This window comes from Ambystoma mexicanum, chromosome 8 (genome assembly GCF_040938575.1).
Source record: "Ambystoma mexicanum isolate Mex_15411 chromosome 8, UKY_AmexF1_1, whole genome shotgun sequence".
NCBI lineage: Eukaryota > Metazoa > Chordata > Amphibia > Caudata > Ambystomatidae > Ambystoma > Ambystoma mexicanum.
Genome location: NC_090929.1, coordinates 1,042,312,345 through 1,042,335,036, shown reverse-complemented (window position 1 = coordinate 1,042,335,036; position 22,692 = coordinate 1,042,312,345). Strand labels below are relative to the sequence as shown.

General features: G+C 44.3%; 1 protein-coding gene across 1 annotated transcript in view; it reads left to right on the top strand.

Moving 5' to 3' along the window:
- POLR3A (RNA polymerase III subunit A) overlaps positions 1 to 22,692 on the top strand; it is a 1,042,059-nt gene that overhangs the window by 763,051 nt on the left and 256,316 nt on the right. Inside the window, exon 25 of the mRNA XM_069611006.1 lies at positions 62 to 155. Within this exon, the coding sequence (XP_069467107.1) occupies positions 62 to 155 (94 nt within the window). The remainder of the gene's footprint in view (positions 1 to 61; positions 156 to 22,692) is intronic.

Below are 22,692 nucleotides of genomic sequence, written 5' to 3'. Positions count from 1 at the left end.
TGTGAGAAGTGCCAGATGCTGCAAACTCAAGCTAATACCTGCTATTCTTCTTTTGTTGCAGCACACCTATCATCACAGCAAATCTAGAGAAGGATGATGATGCAGATTTTGGGCGGCTTGTGAAAGGAAGAATTGAGAAGACCCTTTTAGGAGAGGTAGGATGAATGGGAATCTCTGCCTTATTTGGGGTTTGTATGCTCCTTACGACGAAGAGTAGGAGTTCATATTCCTAACACAATTCAGATGACATTTTCCCCCTTGGGGAACCTGAGTTTAATGTTGTTCCTACTTTAAGAATTGTTCATCAACGCAGCCTTTGTTGATAGTGCTGCCAAAAAGTCTATAAAAAGTTGCTAAATGGATAGACCCCATCAAACAGTTTAAAGATGATTGTGATTGGGTGCTGTATCGTCTAATAGCAGATTGAATGCATGCATATAAACTTTTCCTTTGTTACATTTAAAGTGCTTTCTGGGCACTCACTTCCTGAGTTTGAGCAAGATGGTCTTGTGCAGAAATGATGTTTGCAATGTCCCAAAGACTTTGTTACTGGTTAGAAACCGGATCAGTGGAGCAGGAGCATGAAGGTGTTAAGATGGCCTAGGAAACCCCGATTTCCACAGAGGATCAGGAGCCAGAAAAACCCGAGCTCAATAATGGAAATGGACAACCCACGTGGTGTATGCCATCGTATGTGTTTGTGGCAAACTTTACGTGGGTAGTACTATACGTCAACTCAGAATCTGTATTAGAGAACACTTGACCAGTCTCCGGGTGTGTGAACCTAAATCCCCTTTAGCAGTTCACTGGCAAGCAGAACATCAATTGGATTCAACCTCTGATCTGCGCTTCATTGGACTAATGACAGCGCATAAGGGGAAAAGGGGCGGGAATCTTCAATTGAAATTGCTGCAGATGGAAGCCAAACTCATCTGTCTACTGCGATGCACCACTCGTGGATTAAACTCTGACCACGAGATGCATGTTTTTCTATGAATCCGGCCTGTATTGGAATGCTAATCTGCATGTACTGCTGCTTAATTGTATCAATTTGCTTATCAATTAATCCTTAGCTACTGGCAATAATTAGGTGTTTTATCACCTCCACTAAGCCACATGTGTTGATGCGGCCAGATATCACTGTTGCAATTCCTCCGTGCTTCTTCACTTGCCAGCACTCTTTTGCAATTAGTGCCAACCCACTTGGTTGAATTATTCAACAAAACTCTGTCGACATTGGATTGTTTCTCTTATCTGTCAGTAATTGATTATCTGTACCAATAATGAATTGTATCCGATTTCCAGTCATTTATGATAAAAACGCGGTAACCGCGTTGAATTTTCTTGTGTTCTATATTTTCTGACATTGATTTCCATTCAACCCCGATGCGTTTATAGACTTTAACTTTGTATGAGTTATTGAATATCTGTGTGATTAATGAATAGTATCTAATTATGAGTCACGTGTTTATACGAATGCGGCGATCGTGATCACGCACTCAGTACCTCGGTTATTTGTTGACATTATACGTCATCTTTGCGACCTAATTGAATTCCAGTTCTGCCGACGTCACTGTGTTGACAATCCACGTCACTCATGCAACGCAATTCGTTTATGCCTTCGCCGTCGTCACTTCCGTGACGTACACGGCGGCCATTAGTACTTTAGAGCGACCCAGGCAAGCATTCGCTGGATTTGTCTCATTCTATTTGTTCCATACTCGATTTACCGAGTGAGTATTTTTCCCTTTTGCCCGTGTCCGTCCACTGATGGTTCCATGTTCCCATTTCTTATTCGTTATGCTAATTTTGCAGGCGATATATTCGTCCCAGCCAATTGGCGTTTGTTATTGATTCAAGCAGTTTAAATACGTCCTTCAACGGGTACTTACCTATCAATCGTCAGTGTGGTAAGTTTCGATTACTATTCTCTTCTTTTCGGTTGATTCCAGGTATGTCCTGGGTTCCATTACTAATTTACCTTTGGTCATGTTCCAACAGTTTTCCTATATTTATTGGCCATTTCTAAATCCTTATGGTAAGCGTATCTTTATTGGTTACATCACTTTACACTGACCCACATGGTACATTTGACACCGTGTTTTTGGGTTGCCTTGTATTGGTCACTTCATTAGATTTGGCGATTCGTCAATGGACGCTGTGCCTGGATTTAGCCATTTTCTTTAGCATCATTCGTATTGATCGTGCAACTTCTGTCTAGGGTGCCATCGATATGTCTTTTCTTTTGATGGCTACCGGCACTACTACCAATTGAATTACTTTTCTGTCTTGACACTACCATTCTGCACTTACGACACTGCACTGGTGTGTGATTTGCATGGGGGCTTTGCGGCGGTGTGTGGCATCAACTACATTTCAAGATGACACAGTATTGATTACAACCATGCTCATGTACATTCTCTCTATTCTTGTTCTTTATGCTATGTGCCCATATTGATCCATTACTGCTGTCCTACCCTTCTTACCGGATATGGTATGTCCCTTATTTATGCATTCATATTTTCATGTTGGATTATGCAATATTTTCTTCTATAGTAATATGTTTTCTTTGTGATTGTCTCACATTTCTGTTATTTTATTTTGCATTTCACATTGCTATATTTGCTGATGCATTATGTTATCGTTTATTGTAATTCACTTAAAATGCTGTTCATGTTACTTGAATGTGGTTTATCCATTCAGCCTTGAAGACGACCCTAGTGTCGAAACACGTGTCGGCTGTTCTTCACTTCAATCCATTAAAATACTGTACTTTGATTGTTGTCTCTTAGCTTAATGGTGTCTAGCGCAATTCCATCCCCCACATCACAAAAATTGTTAATATAGTATCAACCCGTGTGGCCAGGCTGACCGGGATTGGACTGCTGCTCACACCGTCCCTTGGATTTCATTATTTTTTAGCCCCTAACAGTGATAAATAGCGCACAGGTACCGTGTTGCGAGTCCACAATTTTTGTACCCAATAATGGAAATGGACAACATGAAAGGCAAAACCCAGCTTTATTAACATCCAAATATAGCAGGGACAGCATACAAGCACAAAATGCTGTCGCTCTCAGCATGCTTATCAAAAACAGGTCTTCTACTATGAATGTGTCATCAATGTCGTCATAACATAATATCAGTTTACAAAACCTACGGATTACGGGGATTGACTACATATACATTCTGTAGGGGTTACACTTCAGATTGGGTAACAACAATCTAATGGCTCCTCCTGAGACCACCTCTAAATTGATCTATGAATCCGGCCTTAATAAAAAGAAACTTCTACAATAGACCATTGGTTGGCCTAATACATACTGGGCGGCATAGCATTGGGGATTTTGATTGGTTGGCTTTCTACTGACCAACCTTGGGCAACTGACAGGTCATCAAGCCATGAGCCAGACCGGAGTAGGGGGTGAGAGGTCCATGGACTGCTTTCCTTTCAATTAAAGAAAATACCATCCCTTATTCCTAGGCCATGAGCCAAGGAGATATCTTTGAAATTGGCTTTGTACAGCGTCTCGTGTCTGGAAATGTGTGTATGGAGTGAGGCAAGTGTCCTATCTTTATCCGTTGCTATCGGATAGACAGTGTTCTTCAGTTATAAGTCACGTGTGGTGAGGCCGCGTTTGTTATAATTTCTCCCTGCATTTATTTGGATTTGAGCTAATATTAATGCAAACGTTATGATTCCTTTTACCAATGGGGACACTCTGGGCCTGGTGGACAGGATTTAGGAGGCCACCCTTGTTACAGTGAACAGGGAAATCCCAGGGGTTAGCCAAAACCCAATCAAGATAGACATGGCGAGCAGGCAAGGCTATTCTCAGGAGAGTGTGAGTGTGATCATGGACCCTCAATGAGCAACACAATACCCCCTCCCTCTTGCTATCCGCTCCTCCCCCACCCTCACCTCATTCCGCACTTCCATTAAATCTCTCCTCCTCCATTCCCCTCCCTGAAGCTCCTCCCCCTCCTGATTTCCCCCCTCATTCATTCCCCTAACTACCCCCCTCTCCTACCTCCCCCTTCCCTCCTCCTACCATTCTTCACCACTCCACTCCCATCCCTCCCTCTCCCCTTCCCTACCTATCCCACTCAGTTAGTTGCTCTTTTCACTGTTTTTGTTGAATGATTCATAATGTATTTGCTTCACATGTTATATTGTTTGTTTATGTATTCTGTTGTTCAATTGTACAGCGCTTTGGCGTAAGGCGCTTAATAAATCAATAAATACAAATACAATATAATGCATAATAATTCAAGTTAGACAGGTATGTATAAAAATAATGGTTTTATTGTATTACAAAAGACATATAAAGATCTTGTTTATGAGGCAAAACAAAATGTTTTCAATCAAGAAATGGAGGCTGCCAAGAATAATTCCAAACAATGAATCAGTTGTAGAATCCTTGAAAAACCCAAACTGCAGCCCTTGTCCACAGCGCCAGGACTGTAAGATGGTGCACCAGGCTTTGCTAAAAAAAATTGAAACTGCCCGCACAAACATTTTCGGTCTCATGAAGAATGCGATCCATACTCTGGCCTAGCCTAAATAAAAACTAACAGATACATATTGAAGGATGAAATGCTTGTGTGCTTAACTCTATGCGCCCCAGTCACTTTTCGAAGGATGAAATGCTTGTGGTGCTTAAATCTATGCGCCCCACGCACTGCCCAGGAGAAAGATTCTTCTCTAATCTTCAAAACTCCAATATCTTTGCCCCTTTTCTGACTCGATTTGTTAACTCATCCATCGATCACGGCAATGTACCAGACATCATTAAACATGTAACTGTTACACCGCTGCCCAAAAAACCTGGCTCCTGCCTAAAAGATTCAAGTAATCTGCACCCTATTATGAACTCGCTCTTCCTGCTGAAGGTTATTGACAAATTAGCTACATCTCGGCTGTAACAACATTTGGAAAATGCTAATATCTTCCATCCCAAACAATACAGCTTCTGTGCCCTACTCGAGCTCCAAACACAAATGCTGAACCTCATAGAAAAGAGCAAACCTGGTCTGCTCATTTTGGTAGACTTATCATTTATAACTTGCCTGTACACAAGTGTTTCTAGGTGCGACAAGACAAGGGGGGGGGGGGGGGGGTAAACGGAGGAAGGACAAAACAACAATCTTATTAGGCTGTGTGTCATTCAGATTGTGCATGTGCAGGGCAGCGGATGGGTGTGGGGGGGTGGAGAAGTGCAGGTAATCAAACGCGTGCAGCCAGCTGGTGGCTCAGTGCAGTTAAAGGAAAGTGCAGCCAACGGGTGGCTCTAAAGCACAGAGAGGGCACTGTAGGGTTACAGATACAGAACACAAGTGCTGGGGAAGCCAGGAGGTAGTGTTAGGTGCATCTGGACATGCGTGGACCTGGTTCCATGTTCAGAGGGTGGCCAGGTGACCAGTGCATGGACCAGACGGGTCATCGGCATGGGTGAGGAAGAAAGAAAGTGGAAGCAAAGAGGAAGGTCTTGAGTTGCTTCCGGAACCAAAGGTGGTTCTGCTCAAGTTTGAGGGAGGCAGGAAGGCTGTTCCAGAGGGAGGCCCCATCCGAAGAAGGAGCTCTTACCCCAACTCTGCTTGGAAAAGCAACTGACCCTCGGAGTTGGAGGTGGATGAGCAGAGAACTCGAGATGGGAGATATTTAGGAAGAGGAAGAGGTTTATGCTGGGGAGAGGTCTCTTCACGGCCATAGCAAATGCAATTTGGGGGTTCCACAAAGGGGCATGCTTGTCACTGACCTTGTTTAATTTACATGTCAGGCACTCTCTGTGACCTCTTTACCATCTCCGGTGTCAATTTTTCCAACTATGCTGACAACACCCAGCTCATTATGGAGCTGAGTGGTGATTACGCCTCTGATTCAATCGAGCTTACGATGGATGGGCCAAAATTGGCTGTTTTAATCCAGCCAAGACCGAGCTGATTATCTTTGGGTCCACGCAAGCAAGATCAAAGCTGCATCCCGACTGCTCTCATCTGTCTTTTGTAAAGAACCAGATAAATACCTTGACCAAAGTTAAAACATTGGGAGTTCATATTGATGCCTTGTTAAGATCTGATGCCCAGGTTGACGTAATCGTAGGGAACGCTCAGTACCACTTGAAAGTGCCAAGGCATGTCAAACCATTTCTCTCTCAGAAAAATCGTGCCTCATTGGTTAGGGCGATTATTATACCACGTATTGATTATTTTAACGCTCTCCTGATTGGAGCAAGTAACAATAGCTTAAAGAGACTCCAAATACTACAAAATAGCGCAGTTCGTGTTACGCAGGCTAGAAAGGGACTTTGTTAGGCAGAAACCTGTGCAGTTCCCTTAGGGACCACTGCAAAAAGTTTAAGACTACAGGAGTTAGCAGTAAACCCAATTGGTAGCAGTCTGCACCACCCAGATTTACCTGGTAGCTGTGGCTGAGCAGTCAGACTTCTCTCAAGAAGAGTTAAGGCAGTATATAGAGCATACACAATACGGCAGGTACACACAGTAGAACAAGCAAACACTGACCAGAGCTTTGGTGTAAAAGATATATAATTATTTATTTAAAAACACATCTAAAAAAAACACACTGGCACTAATCTCAAGCAAGTTCAAAAACACAGTTACTAAAGTATATACACTCCCTTAAAAGAATATTAGACAAGTCTTAAGTAAAGCGCCACTTATTTTCAGACAGCGGTGAGCGCTTAACGCAGATGGCACTCTAATAATTTGGTTTAAAAGGGAGAGAAAGGCAGAGCATGAATTGAAACAGATCCCAACACTTTTAAAAGAACACAGCAAGAGAGGAAGGCAGAATCAAACCGTGAAGTTAGAGTTCAGAAAGCCGGATCCACTTTAAGAGGATCAGAACGAAATGTGTCCAAGGTCACACGGTTGAAAAGTGCACAAAAGTCTTGAAAAGGTTCAGAAAGAAGTTGGACCAAAAGAAAGGGACCAATTAGATGGTCAAGAGGCCAGCCCAGTTTAGAAGGTTAAAGATTTACTGTCACCTTGTAGCAATCTATAGAAAGGGAGGCCAGGCGGACACAGTACCTTGAAATGGTGAGAACACTCCAGCGGGGGCAGTTGTTCCTGGCAGCGGTTGCGAGTTGGTGCTTCGTCCGGCAGAAGAGAAGATCTCGTCGGGGAGGAAAGCAGGGGGTCGTTGTACTGCCAGGGAAGAAACCAGCCGCGGAGTTTCTCGATTCAAAGGAGTGGTCCTTTTATTCGCGGTTCAGTGGTAAGTGGCTATCCGGTTGCCGGGGTGCTTGGCACGGGCAATTCGACCACTAGACGTCCTGGTAGGCGAAAAGGAAAGCAAACTGGTTGCCCCCACCAGCTCAAGGGGAAGAGACTCTCCGGCAAGAAGATCTCCTCTGTCGTCGGGAAGTGGTGAGACGGTTCAGCAGGGCTCCACCGGTGGTGTCGTCGTTGCAGGTCGGCTCAGCTTCTCCCTCTTTGGATTCTTAGATCCTGTGGCGACTTCTGAAGTTGCAGTCCCAAAAGCCCTGCTTTTATGGAAGAAACCCCCATTCATTCAGCCTAGCTGTCAATCAAACATGCTAAGTGGTGAGCCGGCCAGCTCACCACTTGGGCCAATCGCACAAGAGTGCGACTTGAGTTGCCAAGACAATTACGTCCAGGGTGCCTAAACCCCCTCGCACAACCCCTGTGGTACCCAGACAGAGTGGCACCACTTTTGGAGGCTTCTGTGGAGAAGCCTGCCAAAAAGTGGAACAAAGGGCTCGACTTGGGTTGGAGTTGCAGAAGAGAACACAAACGCCATTTTAGAATCGAGTTCTGGCAAAAAATACCAACCGGTGAATTAATATTAAATAAATAACCCGGCGGTATGTTCGAGGCTATAGGAATTAAATAATTAAAGTTGGTAGCCTCGAACAATGGGAAAATCCCATAGAGATATATTCGCGGTCGAATATAAAAAGTAGTATCCACTGCCACCATCCAAACCTCGATCGGAGGGGAAAGAGACGTGACCCCGTGAATAACAGACCCCGGGGCAATCGAATTGCCCCGACCAGTACGTCCACAATACGATGGTTTGTACTGGTTTCTGTTCATAATTTGGGACTAGTAAAGCCAATGGTGACTTAACATGCCCTGGGAAACAGTAGTCAGTCTCAGGGTATGGAGTCTATGGTGGGGGGTCACTATGACACCCCTGTGTCACTGCACTGATGGTGCTGTGTAACACACATAGTAGAAACACATGAGACTCTATGGGGTAAGAGGCCCCATAGCCCATAAAACACATTAACAGTCAAAGGAACCCCTCAAATCATGTCCAAGAGTGTGAGGAAAAGAGACTCACTCTTGGCAGGAGAAAAAAAACAAACTCCAGAAATCCAGCAAAGCCGCTGGGGGACTCACTAGGTTAGGAAATTCAGCCTAAAAAGAGAATTCTCCCTAACAGACTTCACTGGATGAGTGTGGCTGCAAGAGTGTGTTTCAAGGCACTCTCAGTGGCCCACTGGTCTTTTTTTGGTACCGCCCCTGTTTTTCTCAACGACAAAATAAAACTCTACATTCCTCAGCGCCGTCTTCGCTCTGTTTCAGGCGGTTTACTGTCCATTCCCAGATCTAAAAGAGCCAGAGGTGTGGGCTGTTCTTTTATGTTCTAACTACTTTACAATGGAAATCGCTACCATTAGAACTATGCCTGGTAACGTGGTACCCAAACTTTAGGAAACAACTAAAAACGTTTCTATTTGAATAGCCTTTACTGACTTGTGCCAGACCTCTACTGAATCATTCTGCCCAGTTTGTCCCATCTTTTCTCTTCCTTGGTCTTTGTGTATGTGTAGGGCCCTGATGCCTGTGGTCTTTTGGCGCTTAAGAAACAAATACAAATAAATTGTAAGCCTTCTACACACACTGAAATGAAACTAGCAGATGATATTAACGCACCATACTCACTAATAAACATGTATGCATTCACCATAGGTTCATGAATTCATTCAAATAACTTATTCCACAATAAGGGCTAAGTCAATAAAATGCAGTTAATGATGGAACCAGTTCTTCCAGCTCCTAGCTTCCCTTTCAACTCCCTTTCCCCAAGTTCAAGAAAACAACACAGAAGTCTCAAGGTTACTTTTCCCAAGTTCATACAGTTCCACAAATCTTTGGGGTTCCCTGCCCAGTGTCAATGCAACACAGTACCCAAGAGCAGGGTCTTGGGGGCTCCGTCCTCAAGACTATATTGCAGTTCATCAAGCTGGGGTTCCCTTCTCCAAGACTCCAACATATCAACTTATACTTGGTTTCAGTCTTTCAAAGTTCAACACCATCTAAGGTCAACTTGACGCTCCTTCTGGATTTCATTAACAGTTCACTTAAAGTGCTTCTTCTTGTTTTGTTTCACAATGTCTTTGGCTTTCACAATTGAGTGTTCCCTGGTCTAGGCGCAGTTGTCAGACCGCACGGTCCATCCATCACAGGTCGCGCAACTGGGAAACCTTGGCTCTTCAGCCCACATATGTTCTTCTGTATGTGTCTCTGTGCACAGATTCACCATCACTTAGCTTCTCCTTCTTGGCTTTATGTGCAGGTTCACCCTCTCTTGGCTTTTCCTAATTTGCCTCTTGGCTTTGCCACAATGTGTCACACCTCCTCTGCCTGTCTTTGGCCTTGCCGCACAGTATTCATTCATAAAGTTCACTTTGTGGTGGTCTTATTTATCGCTCACCTTTCTGTCATGGTCTTTCACACTTGCACTCTAATTTCGTGTGTTCACTTTAAATGGGCACTTTCCCTTTAACTTTCATCGGCTCATAGTTTTGCTCACAAGGGTTTCATTTAGTTTGGTGTTCAATATTATGATCAGTCTTCTGGTTTTTGTAAAGAGCGTTTTCTGTCGTTCCTTTCACTTAGCTAAATAACACTTTCATTGACGAGGAATACAAAGACTCTGTTTCCTAGTCCTGGAAATTTTCACATGCAGCTTGTCTTTCAAGTGCTGTGTGAAGTAAACGCTAGCGCAATGGTCTGCTACTTAGTTTCAGCTCACGTGTCGGTTCAGACAATGGGAATCGCTTTAACCATACTGCAGTGTTACTATTCGGTGTTCGCGTGCATAGTGGTCTGGGATTTCGGGGCTCAAAGAAACTCACCGGCCTCTTTGAAGTTGCTGGGTTGCTTGGCGAACCTCGATGCAAACTGCTGCTGCTTCTGGCTTCCCACCAGGGTTTCAGACTGCCCCTTCGACCCTCTGCACTCTGTGTCGGAACCGATAGGCACTTTCCATCACAGTTTCAGACTTTGCTGCTTTCCGCTGCACGACCTCTGCCACACGGAGTACAAGCTTCTCGGCCACTCACGGGGTAGGATTCAAGCTTCCAAGAATCCTCATTACCGACGCGCTCTGCTCCAAACAGCTTGCTCTGTATGCCACAGCCCTCACTGCTACCACGCCTCCTATGCTTCAGATTGCTCACAGCTGCTGCTGCAATACATGACAGATTCTCCTTCTCTTATTTCCAACCCGTTCTAGTTCCTGTCTTCTTTCAGCTCTCACACAGATCTCTCTCCCTATTATGCAGCCCCACCTCTTATACTCCATAGGACTATTAAGGGTCCACAGGTGTGGGCCAGTCATTTCAATTGCCTGAACTTTAGGCAACCTATTTGTGGGACATGCGCGACTTCCCCAACAGTACTCTTGCACAGTGTTGTTCTTCAAGTGGTGAAAATACCCATTGGTGTTCAGTACTCAGTCGCTTCTTCCTCGTCCCAGTACTGTAATAGACCAAGTGTGGGGAAATGACGGGAGATTTCTTGCAGTAGCCCATAAAGACCAGGGGAGGGTTAGGTTCATTTTCAGAGGGAAAAGGGGGATACCATGTCTCGCCTGTGGGTACCCCACTCCCAATCCCCAAGGACCCTCCTCCCAGGTGATCCTCCCTCGCTTCTCCACCCCCTGGGTCAAGATCCAAAAGGAATGGCCTTACCCTTGCCACCTGAGAAGAGGATCCAGGGGGGAGTAGGAGTGGGGATACCCTCACGTTTTTCACAGTGGATGTCTACCGATGAGCTGCGCAATATCATGCGCTTTCTTTGAGAAAGTGAGTTGTTTTCTGCAATGCGCATGTCCGAAAACCGTACCGGAAATGTTGGTTGTCCATTACTTGGATTACATTTTGTTCATAGGCCCAGAAGGGTCTGAGATATGTAAAAATTTAAAGAGATAACAGAAGACTGGGGCATACCTCTTGCGCAGCAGAAGACTGCTGGGCCAACAAAACCTAGGGATAGAAATTGACTCTTATCAAAGGGGAATGCCAGATCCCTAAAGAAAAGGTTGAGGACTTATATAACTGCATTGTCGGGCAGGGGAAAAGGAACAGTGAAAGAGCTACAGTCTTAAATTTTGCAAGCTAAATTTTGCAGCCAAAGTAGTACCTCAAGGGAGAGCATTTTCAAGGAGCATTGAGTTAAAAACCAAGGGAGTGGTAACAGACAGTGCCATATAAGGTTAGGACAGAATGTCAGGAAAGACCTGGCTATGTGGGAAGGCTTCCTAAGGAATTTCAATTGGTCTGTGATATGCTGCACACTTTAAATCAAGAAGACAAGCGTGCTATTCACAGATGTGGCAGGCAGAAAAGGTTTCGGGGCAATTTTGGACAGGAAGTGGTGGGCAGGCCCCTGACCTCAGGCATGGCAAACAAACGGTTGAACCAGAAACATTACGTTTCTGGAAATCTTTCCCATCTGGATTGCCATGTGCCTATTGGGAAGATATTTAAGAGATAAAGAACTGGCAGTATGGTCCGACAATATGGCAGTGGTGCACATTATTAATAGAAGATCTACATCATGCCAGAAGGTGCTGGAAGTACTCAGGGCAGTGTCAAAAAAGGCATTGGAATACAATATTGAGGTGAAAGCAAAACATATTGCTGGCAAAGAAAATTACATTGCTGATGCTCTCTCATTTACAGTGGGAATCATTCAGGTGTCTCAAACTGGACGCAGAGCCTCCGATGTCAGCACTGGCAGAGGTCTTGAGGGGCTGGGGGTCCTGAACGACGAATAAGGACTGTTAACCATGCCACGCTGGTTGGCGAAGGCACGTGAAAAGGTAGTCCTGCAGACACCAGGGGAATAGTGCCACAAATGTTGGAGCTAATGTAAATTTAGCAGGGGCGCCAAAAAGGGTGCTGAAGGAGCTGGCCAACAACGCCTTAACCTCAAAAACAACCTTTAAAGAAATAGCTAAGGTGGACAACACCAAAGAAATAAAGGAAAAATATGTGCATCGTTTTTTTTTTATTGGGCTTTCAAGCAACACAAGAAGAAATCTTGGGCAGTATTGCACCTTACAGCAGTGGCATATTTTGTGAAACTAACCCAACACACAGCGCAATAATAAAGTATGCTTTGAAAGGTTGGGCCAGGTTTGAAGGTAACAAAAGGGATATGAGTCGCCTGCTGAACTTTAACAAGCTCAGAGTAGTACTGGGTATACAGATGGCATATGTTGCACCAAGTATGAGAAAAAACAGTTTAAAGCTGCAATTGTGCTGGCATACTTCGGGGCATTTAGGGTTAGCGAACCGATAGCTAAAAGTACTACAGCAGGGGACGGGCTAGCCATGGTAGATGTCCACATGGGCAAGACAAGTTTGTCAATCTTACTAAGAAAATCCAAGACAGACCAGCAAGGGAAAGGTAGGCTCATTAATCTATATTGCATATATGATTATAGCTGCCCAATATGCATCTCAAAGCAGTTTCCATAGATTGTCTTAATTTTTATCGGTTAGGTTGAAGAGAAGTGCTGCTATTTTACTTCGTTTTTACCTGTTTTAAAAAAAACCTTTTACCTGCTTATTTGAGCAAATATAGGAATTGAGTAAATTAATTGTGCTTTGGAAACTCGATGTGAATTCGAAATAAGTTAGTAATTTGTAACTTGTTCTGCTTCCTGTGCCTTTCGCCGTGAAAGCATTTTTAGAATCTTTGTTAAGGGCGTTAGCAGCCTCCACTCGTGTTCAGAGAGGAAACTGCAAAGAATTACAATTCCCATCTCCTTTGTAGTTCTGACGTGTATTTAACTTCACGTCAGGCGCGTAGGGGCCGATTTGCTCCGGTTCGCTAAAGGTGAGTGCATAGCATAGCAATCTCCCTGTTTTTCTCTACCCTTTGTGTGATAATAGTCACTTGTAATTAGATCAGGCATTAGTCATGCCTGTAAAAGACCACACTCAAATAGAACTCGTATCTATGATTCAAAGGAATCGTAGATTCCGGCTACAGGCGGAAGCCAATTGCTCTTTTAAAAAGGAAAACTCCTCTCACACCATACCTTGTGGAGTAAGCGATCATACTCTCTCTTGTACAACACTTGAGCAGCACACTACTGATCCAACTGACTGCGCCAACACAGTCACACCACAAGGGAAACATACACCAAAAAGTGTAAATATACAACACCCCCTAACTCATACAAATGACAATACTCTCAAATGCGGTCTCTTGAACACACGTTCCATGGTACTACACGCAACTGAGATTGCTGACAACATCATAGATAATAACTATGACCTTCTCGTCCTAACCGAGACATGACTTCATGATACTGCTTTGCATGCAATAGCTCTTGCTACTCCAGCAGGATATAAGTGCTTACATGCTGACCGCAAGTCCGGACGTGGAGGCGGGGTTGTCATTATTTTTAAATCCTTTTAAGACTTCTATATATCATCTTCCCCTCAACTTGAATCATGCGAAGCAATTCAACTTAAACTTAATACGGACACAACTTACTCCCTAAGCCTAATAATTATTTACAGACCCCCAAGAGAAACTCGTCTTTTTGAGGAACAACTGTTAGCTCTCATAGGAAGTATATGTAAAATTAATACTGCGGTTGTCATTTTAGGAGATTTTAACCTATGGGAAAATAACCTTCAAGACAGAGAACTACATTCCTTTCTTCAAACACCCTCCTCCATCGGATTTGTACAGTCAGTGGATAAACCAACCCACAAAGCCAGAAGCACTCTTGATTGGATTCTTACTAGGAATATTACACCTAGTGTAGCTAATATAGATCCATGCCCATGGTCCGACCACCTCCTGGTGCACTTTGCACTAGCATTCAAATTTAACCCCACCCAGATATAAAAACTAGTACTATAACTGAATCACGTAATGTAAAAAATATTACAGCTGACACATTTAAAACTACTATACTTTGGAAGACTTTACCATTGCCTTTAGAAACGCAACCAACAAGTCCTTTGATATCCTTGCCCCTCTCCGACACAAACTTCAGCTTACCCCCGATATAATCTCTGCCAGGAAAAATAAACGGAGATGTGAATGCCAGTGGTGTAACCACCCGTCCCCCTCCGCCCAACTGTCTCTTAATGACAGAATTGAAAAAGCTGCAATAAAACACAAAGAACTCTTTACAGTCCTCAATGAACTCAAAAACCCCAATACTGAACATAGGCTCACTATAAACAATGAATGGTGCCAAAACATACTTGATAGTTTTACTCATAAAACCGAACTCCATCAAGGACGTATTAGGGATAAAATAGAATCTCAGTGCTTAACTGAATCATCACTACCCTCTCTTCCAGAACCGTTGCATCATGGTATAAAACCTTTTTCCTTTACTAGCATGACAGAGTCGGAGGTCCTTGCGATTATTGAAGGCCTTAAACCTACATCATGCAAAGGAGATATCTTTCCCACTACACTCTTTAAGGAATTCGCTAACACCCTCACCCCATGGGTAACAGAACTCGTCAATCTCTCTTTTCAGGAAGCTGTTGTTTTCATTAGCATAAAGGAGGCTTGGATCACCCCTCTACTTAAAAAGGATAATCTTGATCCTCTGCTACCTGAGAATTATCGTCCCATCACAAATGTTCCCTTTATACTTAAAATATTGGACAAAATAGCTTATATACAGCTGGAGAAATTTGTCGAAAATAATATTCTTGCCAGGGAACAGTCCGGTTTTAGAGCCAATCATGGAACGGAGACGGCGCTAGTAGACCTTAAGGCCAATATAACAGAAATACTTGAGGAGGGCAATTCTGCTCTATTGCTCCTGCTGGATCTCTCCTCTGCGTTCGACCACGAATTGCTAGCTGAAAGACTACAAAAAAACGGCCTATGCTCTCCCGAAGCAGTACCCTGGCTAAAATCTTTCCTGGGCCCCAGGAATGCGTGTGTCGTGATGGGATCTTTTAAATCTCTAAAAATTCCAGTGACATGTGGTGTCCCTCAGGGATCTTGTTTATCCCCATTACTTTTTAATATCTACATCAAATGCCTATGTGATCTGCTAAAATCAATGGGCATACAATTTGCTAATTACACCGGCGACACGCAGATAGTGATTAAACTATCTGGGGTCTACAAGGATGATTTGGCTACGGTAAATGAAATCTATGATACCATTCAAAAATGGATGACTCTTAATTCTCTTGCACTGAATGATAAAAAAACAGTTGCTGGTTATCAGTACACCGTTTAGTTATAAAAACATGGACCCAGATTACACAGCTTTCGTAATTGGCAGTTACAACATTCATGTATCAGATTACGTAAAAACGCTGGGAGTTTACTTTGATACCCATCTTACATTTCAGAAGCATGTATCTTACCTCAAGTCATCATGCAGCTTCTTTACACATCTCCTATGGCAAATAAGACCATATCTGTCTGAAGCCAATAGAGCATCCATTACAGCAGCTATAGTTAATACCAAGTTGGACTACTGCAATAGCCTCCTAATAGGCACTTCTAAAATAAACATTAGGAGTCTCCAAACTATACAGAATGGAGCTGTTCGAGTTGTATGTGGCCTAACTCGCCAGACTCACATTACAGAGCATGGAAAAAAGTTACACTGGCTCTCTATTGAGCAGCGGCTTAAATTCACAGGATTAGTAATAGTTTTTAAATGTCTCTCAGGCAAAGCCCCGGATTATCTAAAAACTAGGCTCCAGATAGCGCTTCCTAAGCGTATGCTACGCTCAAACTGTCTTCTGTTATTGGCACAACCACGTACCCTCCTCAAGAAATTGGGTGAAGCAAGTTTTGGGGCCTGGGCCCTAAGAACTGGAACACAATCCCTCTTCATCTTAAACAGTTCACCACACTGCAACATTTCAGAAAATGTCTTAAGACCTTTCTTTTTGATGTCTAATCTCCACTTGGTGCCTTATGATCACTGGCTACCCCTCAGGACTTGTTAGTCGCCATGACTCACGGCGGCTACCTTATTCTCTCCTTTTAGGCTTTTAGTGTTGTGTTTTGTAAATGTTCATGTAAGCGCCCTGAGACCTTTGGGTGAGTGATTGCGCTTTATAAGAAATTCCTTAGTTAGTTCCGAAAGGCCGCCCGGCAGTATGAGGACAATTTTTGATTCACAGAGATGGGAGAGCCCTCAGCAGATTTCAATTCCAGGCAGTTATGAAAAAAGCCATCACAGTGGCAGGGTGGCACCCAATAGAGTGTGGGGGCAGACCACTAATTACCTCGGCCCAAACTGGATCCACCACCTGAGGAACGAGTGCACGTTTTGTACAAAAAGCAAGTTTTATTGTACAATTATGCGGGAAACAGTTGGATGGTGTTGTAGGACCACACTAACCCAAGTCTCAACAAACCACATCAGTTCACATGTCGTATACATTTTTGCAACTGTTAAAAACTCCCAGATACTCTATTACAATCCACCCCCCACATATGATTGGACAAAAACCTTTTAAAAGAAACACCATCTTTTCCCAATTCCTATGTTTTCATTGGCCAGTGTTATCTTAATTGTCATCTTTACATCATATGTAGAACACACCTCGTCTTAGGATTCGTCCGTGGCAGGTCATGACATCAGCACATGGTTAAACATTAGTATTGAAACAGAAATAATTACTAGCAATAACCAGCCTAAGCTCTTTATCCTTAACTTTTAATTTGCACATGGTTTGCGTAAATATTTCAAGCGATATAAGGAAGGCTAGTTAAATAATTTCTCTTTGAGTTTGTGATACCTTCTCATTTCCCAGGTCACTGTTCCACTGAAACTTTTCAATCTACAAAAAAACTGCCACTTTATCGCACTATTGAAACTCCTGTGTAGCCTTGAGTATTGACTTCCTCTGTTCTTTACTACTGACCAAAACAAAATAACGAAACATCTTCTGGTGGTTGGCAGTAGAAGCACAAGGTGCAAATAGCACCCTTTGTTTGGGGAAGAGAGGATGCTTCAAAGGGAGAGGGTGAGAAATGCAAAATAAGGTGACTGGGCCAGGAGAAGAACAGACAACTGGACCGGGCAAAAAGCAAACTGGCCTCTTTTGATCGGGACGTCCATTCCCAGGAAAGGCTATGCCCGCAGGGTAACTTTACCCCATAAGTACAGGGCCTGGGTACACAATAGCAGTCCCCTTGAAATCACGCTCTGAACGAAGCAGAGCACGGTGGCAAGGAATGGCGAGCAACTGTTTTTTCGCTTGCCGCCCGACCCGCCCTTCAGTGATAACAAGAAGGTTGGAGCTTTTCAAAGCAGGAGAGCGCATGGCAAAAGATATCAAGACAGAGCCAAAAAGAAAAAACATTTGTAGAAGTCGTGGGCAGCGGAAGATGAGCCGTAGGGGTCAGGCAGAACGCTCCCTGCAAACCTCAGCACCAGTCACAAAGATGACAGGCCCCACTCGCATGGACCTGGGAATTAAAGAATGACAGATCCCATCACTCACATACCTGAGAGCATGGTTTTTCTTTGTGAACATTGGCAATAGAAGGCACCCTTCTGTCCTGATGACCAAAAGCACCCACTTGAGTTTGGAATGTATTATATGTTGTACAATAATGAAGCCTACGGCCGATCATTTTTTGCCACAAAATATACTTGTTCTCCGAGTGTCTTGTTTTAGGTTTTTTGCCTAGATTTGTACACCTCCACATCTTGGGGGGGAAGGGTTGCCTTCTTAGCTGCACGCTCCAATATCAGGCCACGTTCTCTTGCATGAGTTCCTGGCCTCGGCCTTGCAGAGCCCGATCTGCAGTGGGCCAGTAATATTGACTACCTGTGCTAGTGGCCCATGAGTCAAATAGGCCGCTGTGCTGAGTGTGATAACAGCACTTCTCACGAACAGAAAAGGTACTCAGCAGCATGCAGTGATCGTGATCGGGGTCAGGTCCTGTCTTGAGAGATCCTCGCCATGTTACACATCTCGCTACGAGCGAGGCAGCATCAATATCATATAAGGTGAAGGAGGGTTCTTGTTGAAGCAGAAGTCACCTTGATTTTGAAGACCAAATATATAAATAACTTTTGTCCTGAAATCTGGATTGTGCGAGTCCAAACTGGACAGCAGAGCAACAGGGCCAGTTGTAGAGCAGAGAGATACTGTTGGCTAAAAGGGCACCCCAATTTGCATATGTAGTGACATCACAGAAAGTGATATGAATGTTTGCAAGGGAGGAAATACATTTGTGATATGTATGTATAACTAGTCATTGTAATTATTATCTATAGAGCCCTACTACTACTACAGTCAATGTATCCCTACTTGAATTTGTTTATAGATTACACTATTAGAATGATTCACTTTTAGGGACTCCCTATTTTGACCGATAAGAGACAGTAGCATACCGTTTGTTGCCCAGGACCACCCAATTTAGTTAGAAAGTGAAGGTAGGTTTTGAGTCCTGTCTCCTATTTTCCCACAGCTCAGATTGGTACTCATATCCATTAATGTATAGCTTTTAAGTGAACAAATAGTGCTTTAGAGGGATGATGTGAAAAGTAAACAAATGATAAACTAAACGAAACAGACAAATATACAATGCCTTATAGAATCATGTAAGCAGAGTATGATTGGTATTATATTTTTGAAGTCGGGACGGGGAAAGTAATGTTATCCTTAAGAAAAACCTGGGCTGTACAGTTGTGCTACATTGACACCCCTCAAGAAGACAATAAATGTGATATAATCACCTGCTTGTAGTTAGTATGGCACTGACATGGACATTTTTATTCAAGTTTGAAGTTCTAACATAAAAACAGTTTTGTGCTTGCCAACAAGGAAACACCAATGAAATAAAGTTTGCGCTCTAAAAAGCAGGGTATATTTTTTAAAACACAGTTTAATTGTCTTGCGAAATGTCACACATTGAGTAGCTAATTTGAGCTGTTTGAGGCTTGGCATGCAAATAGTACCGTTACTGGTCTTATCACATTTTCTTTGGGGACAAATTGACTCCCACGCTCCTCCAATAGGCACTTGGTGTTATTTTTCTTTATTTTAAGAAAGGTATTTTAAAGTACCAATGATGCCTCTCAGATAAATTGATGGGGAGCCAGCAGGGCCTCGTAGGATGCTGGGAGAGGGAAGAAAGGCATTGCAGTAGGTAGTGGCAGTAGGCAGTGGCACTTACACACTTTACAATAGCGGCCATCAAAAGTAGTTAGCTGTAGCTGCTTCCTGCAGTGGTCCTCATTGACACGGGGTGTTGGATGACCGCACATACTGCCCATGTTTAGGGCTGAGCATGGCACTGAGAGTCGGTCCATCTAGTCTGGTACCTAATAGATCTTGGATTAGACTCTGGTTTGCAGCATGAAATTATGATGATCTTGACAAAAGGTTGGAACACCCCGCTCGCTGTGTAAGTGTGACAGAAAGGATTGCATGCATGCATGCATGTATGTTTATTATTTTGAGTGACACCTAAAGGCCCCAAAAAGTGGCATATTTTTTTTTTAATTGATTTATTTGGGTTTATACAAACCTCTTATATACATATCACATCACATTTGATTATGAAATTCAAATGTCATTCAATCGCTTTCATTGCATTGGAAATCAAGTCTATTCCAATCCAATGGTTGTAGCACTAATTAATTGTCAATTCATTAAGTGTTCTTTCCAAAAATGTCATTGCTGTTATTACTAGGCTGGTATCACAGCACGCTACAATTCTATTACACCACTCCTCAGCTCTCAATGAAGGCATCTTTTCCAAAAACTTTCCAAAGTGGCTTGATCTTTCGAAGGGATTGTGTCCTCCGACGTATTCCTCATCTTAGATATCTCCTTCCAGCTCTGCTGGCCTCGGAAAATTTTTTCTCTAGAGGGCGCTGCGCGTCGACGTCCTCCGAGTCGATGTCCTTCGACAGCCGCCGTATCGACGTCAACGTCATCCTGCCTATAAAGGCCGCGCGCAGCGTCCGTTGCTCAGTTCCGTTTTTCCGCGCTTACTCAGTGCCTCGGAATACCGTTGCTCAGTTCTTAATCTTATTTACCTCGAGTTATTCGATCCGTACTCGATGGCTTCCTCGTCGGAACCGACAACTCCTCGATCCGGCTTCAAGAAATGTCGAGATTGTGGGAAAAAGATGTCGTTGACCGATCCTCACAGAATTTGTCTGTGGTGTTTGGGAGCTGAACACCATTGTTCGGAATGCGAGGACTGTATGTCCATGACAGCTAAGGCCCTGAAGGAGCGTAGGGGAAAGCTGGAGAAAGACTTTTAAAGCTTTTTCTTTGTCGACGAAGTCGAGACATTCGTCTCCTCGTCACCATTCGCGCTCCAGGTCTCGGAGTGGGTCTCATCACTCCTCGAGATCGAAGCACTCGAAGAGGAGACGTCGAAGATCCCCTTCTCCGTCTTCCTCTTCCTCTGTTTCGCCAAAAAGAATCCCTTGCCCCACGAAACATAGTTCCCGGGCTGAATGGGAGGAATTCCGAAAGAATATGATGAGCGTCTTCGAGAAAGCGGCCTTGACCCCCTCGAAGACTGCCGAGAGCGATGCTCTGGTCGAAAGACCCGAAGGTCAAAAACGCCGCGAGTCGCAGTACCCGGCGAAAGAAACCTCTCGAGCGCGTCTCGAACCCTCGAGCAGGACTATGACCTCCAAACCTTCCTCGAAGGTTCCGTCGACGCCGTCGACGAACGTCCCGTCGAGGTCGATGTCTTCGACGCCGTTGTCGAGGGGACCTTCGACACACGGGTCTGTCGACTCGACGCCAGCCTCGACACCGGCGTCGACGCCAAGAAAAGTCACGGTTACCACACATCCAGTGACTATCCCCAGGCCCTCGACGTCGATGGCTTCGATATTGTCGAGTAGAATTCCAATTCTGTCGAGGTCCTCGAGGCCTCCACCTCTGTTTTTGACGCCACGCTCGAAGCCTTCGGCGTCGACGACATCGACGTTTTCGAGGCCAATAATGACAAGTTCGGCACCCTCTGCCTTGGAAATGGGATTTACTCCCTTTATGAGTTCAGAACAATTGAGAACTATATCCTCAATTTTAGAAGAGGGTGATTTGTCTGAACAAGACACATTTGAGTTACAGGGACCTGTAACCCCAGTTAGAGAGGAATTTTCCTCTGAAGAGCGCAGATTAAAGGATCTTCATGATTCTTTACATGAGGCAAGTGGGTTAGACACTTCCCCTGAGGTGGAGTTTGCTAAACCAGACCCGGGGGAGCATGCTGAAACCCCCTACAGAGCCTTAATGGCCAGGATTACAGAGTTCATGGCGTGGTCTGCACCTTCACAATCTTTCCAACAAGATGACCTCACGGATATTCTTGACAAAGGCCCACAAGAGGATCCTGTGGTGCCCTTTCATAAAGCTCTTCAGAGAAAGATCATGACAAACTGGGAAACCCCAGATGTAATACCAGCAGTAAATAAAAAACTGTCTACAAAGTACAGGGTATCTTCCACAGACCCAGAGTTTTTGTCTAAACACCCATCCCCAGAAAGTCTGGTGGTACAAGCAGCATCCTCTACCGATGTCAAGACGGCTTATCCTACAGTCCCACAGGACAGGGACGATAAAAAATATGATGCTATGGCAAAGAAAGTCTTTTCAGCATGTAGCATGTCGTTAAAGTCTGTTAATGCTACTTGCACCCTTGCTAGGTTCAGCCATACACTTTGGGAGTGTGCTTCTACACCGGCTGACTGCATCCCGGAGGGAGAAGAAAGGGATGCGTTCCTGAATATTATACACGACGGTAAAGACGCTATGTGCGAATCCCTCCAGACGGGCATTGATTCGGCTGACAGTATCAGCAGAGCAATGGCGGCAAGTACATCAACCAGGAGATTCGCTTGGTTGAGAAAGTCGGGTTTTGCCCCAGATGTGCAAGCCAGGCTCTTGAACATGCCATTCGATGGCTCTTCTTTGTTCGGGAAAAAGGCGGATAACAGTTTAGAGAAACTGCAAACTTCAAAAGCAGCAGCAAAATCCCTAGGAGCTGCAATCCGTCAGACTCCTTTTCGTCCCACAGGAACCTCTGCGAGGGGCAAGTCCTTTCGCTTCTACTCCGCATTCGGAAGAGGTAGAGGACGACCGGCTCAAAGGGGTCAAAGAAGAACTACCCGAGGTGGACGGGGTAGATATTCAAAAGCCGCAGCAACAGCAGGTGCCTCTTTACCATCGGCATCTGCATCAGCCGCCCCAAAACCACTCTGAGGACTCCCCTCACAGGACACCTGTAGGAGGCAGGTTGACTCAACATCTGGCGGTATGGCAGGCTATCACGTCAGATGCTTGGGCATTGGAAACAGTTGCCCAAGGTTACTGCCTGCCTTTCCTACGTATACCTCAGAGTCATCCACCGGGGATCAGCTCTCAGAAAGCTCCAGATCCGCTCCTCTTGCAGGAAATTTTGGAC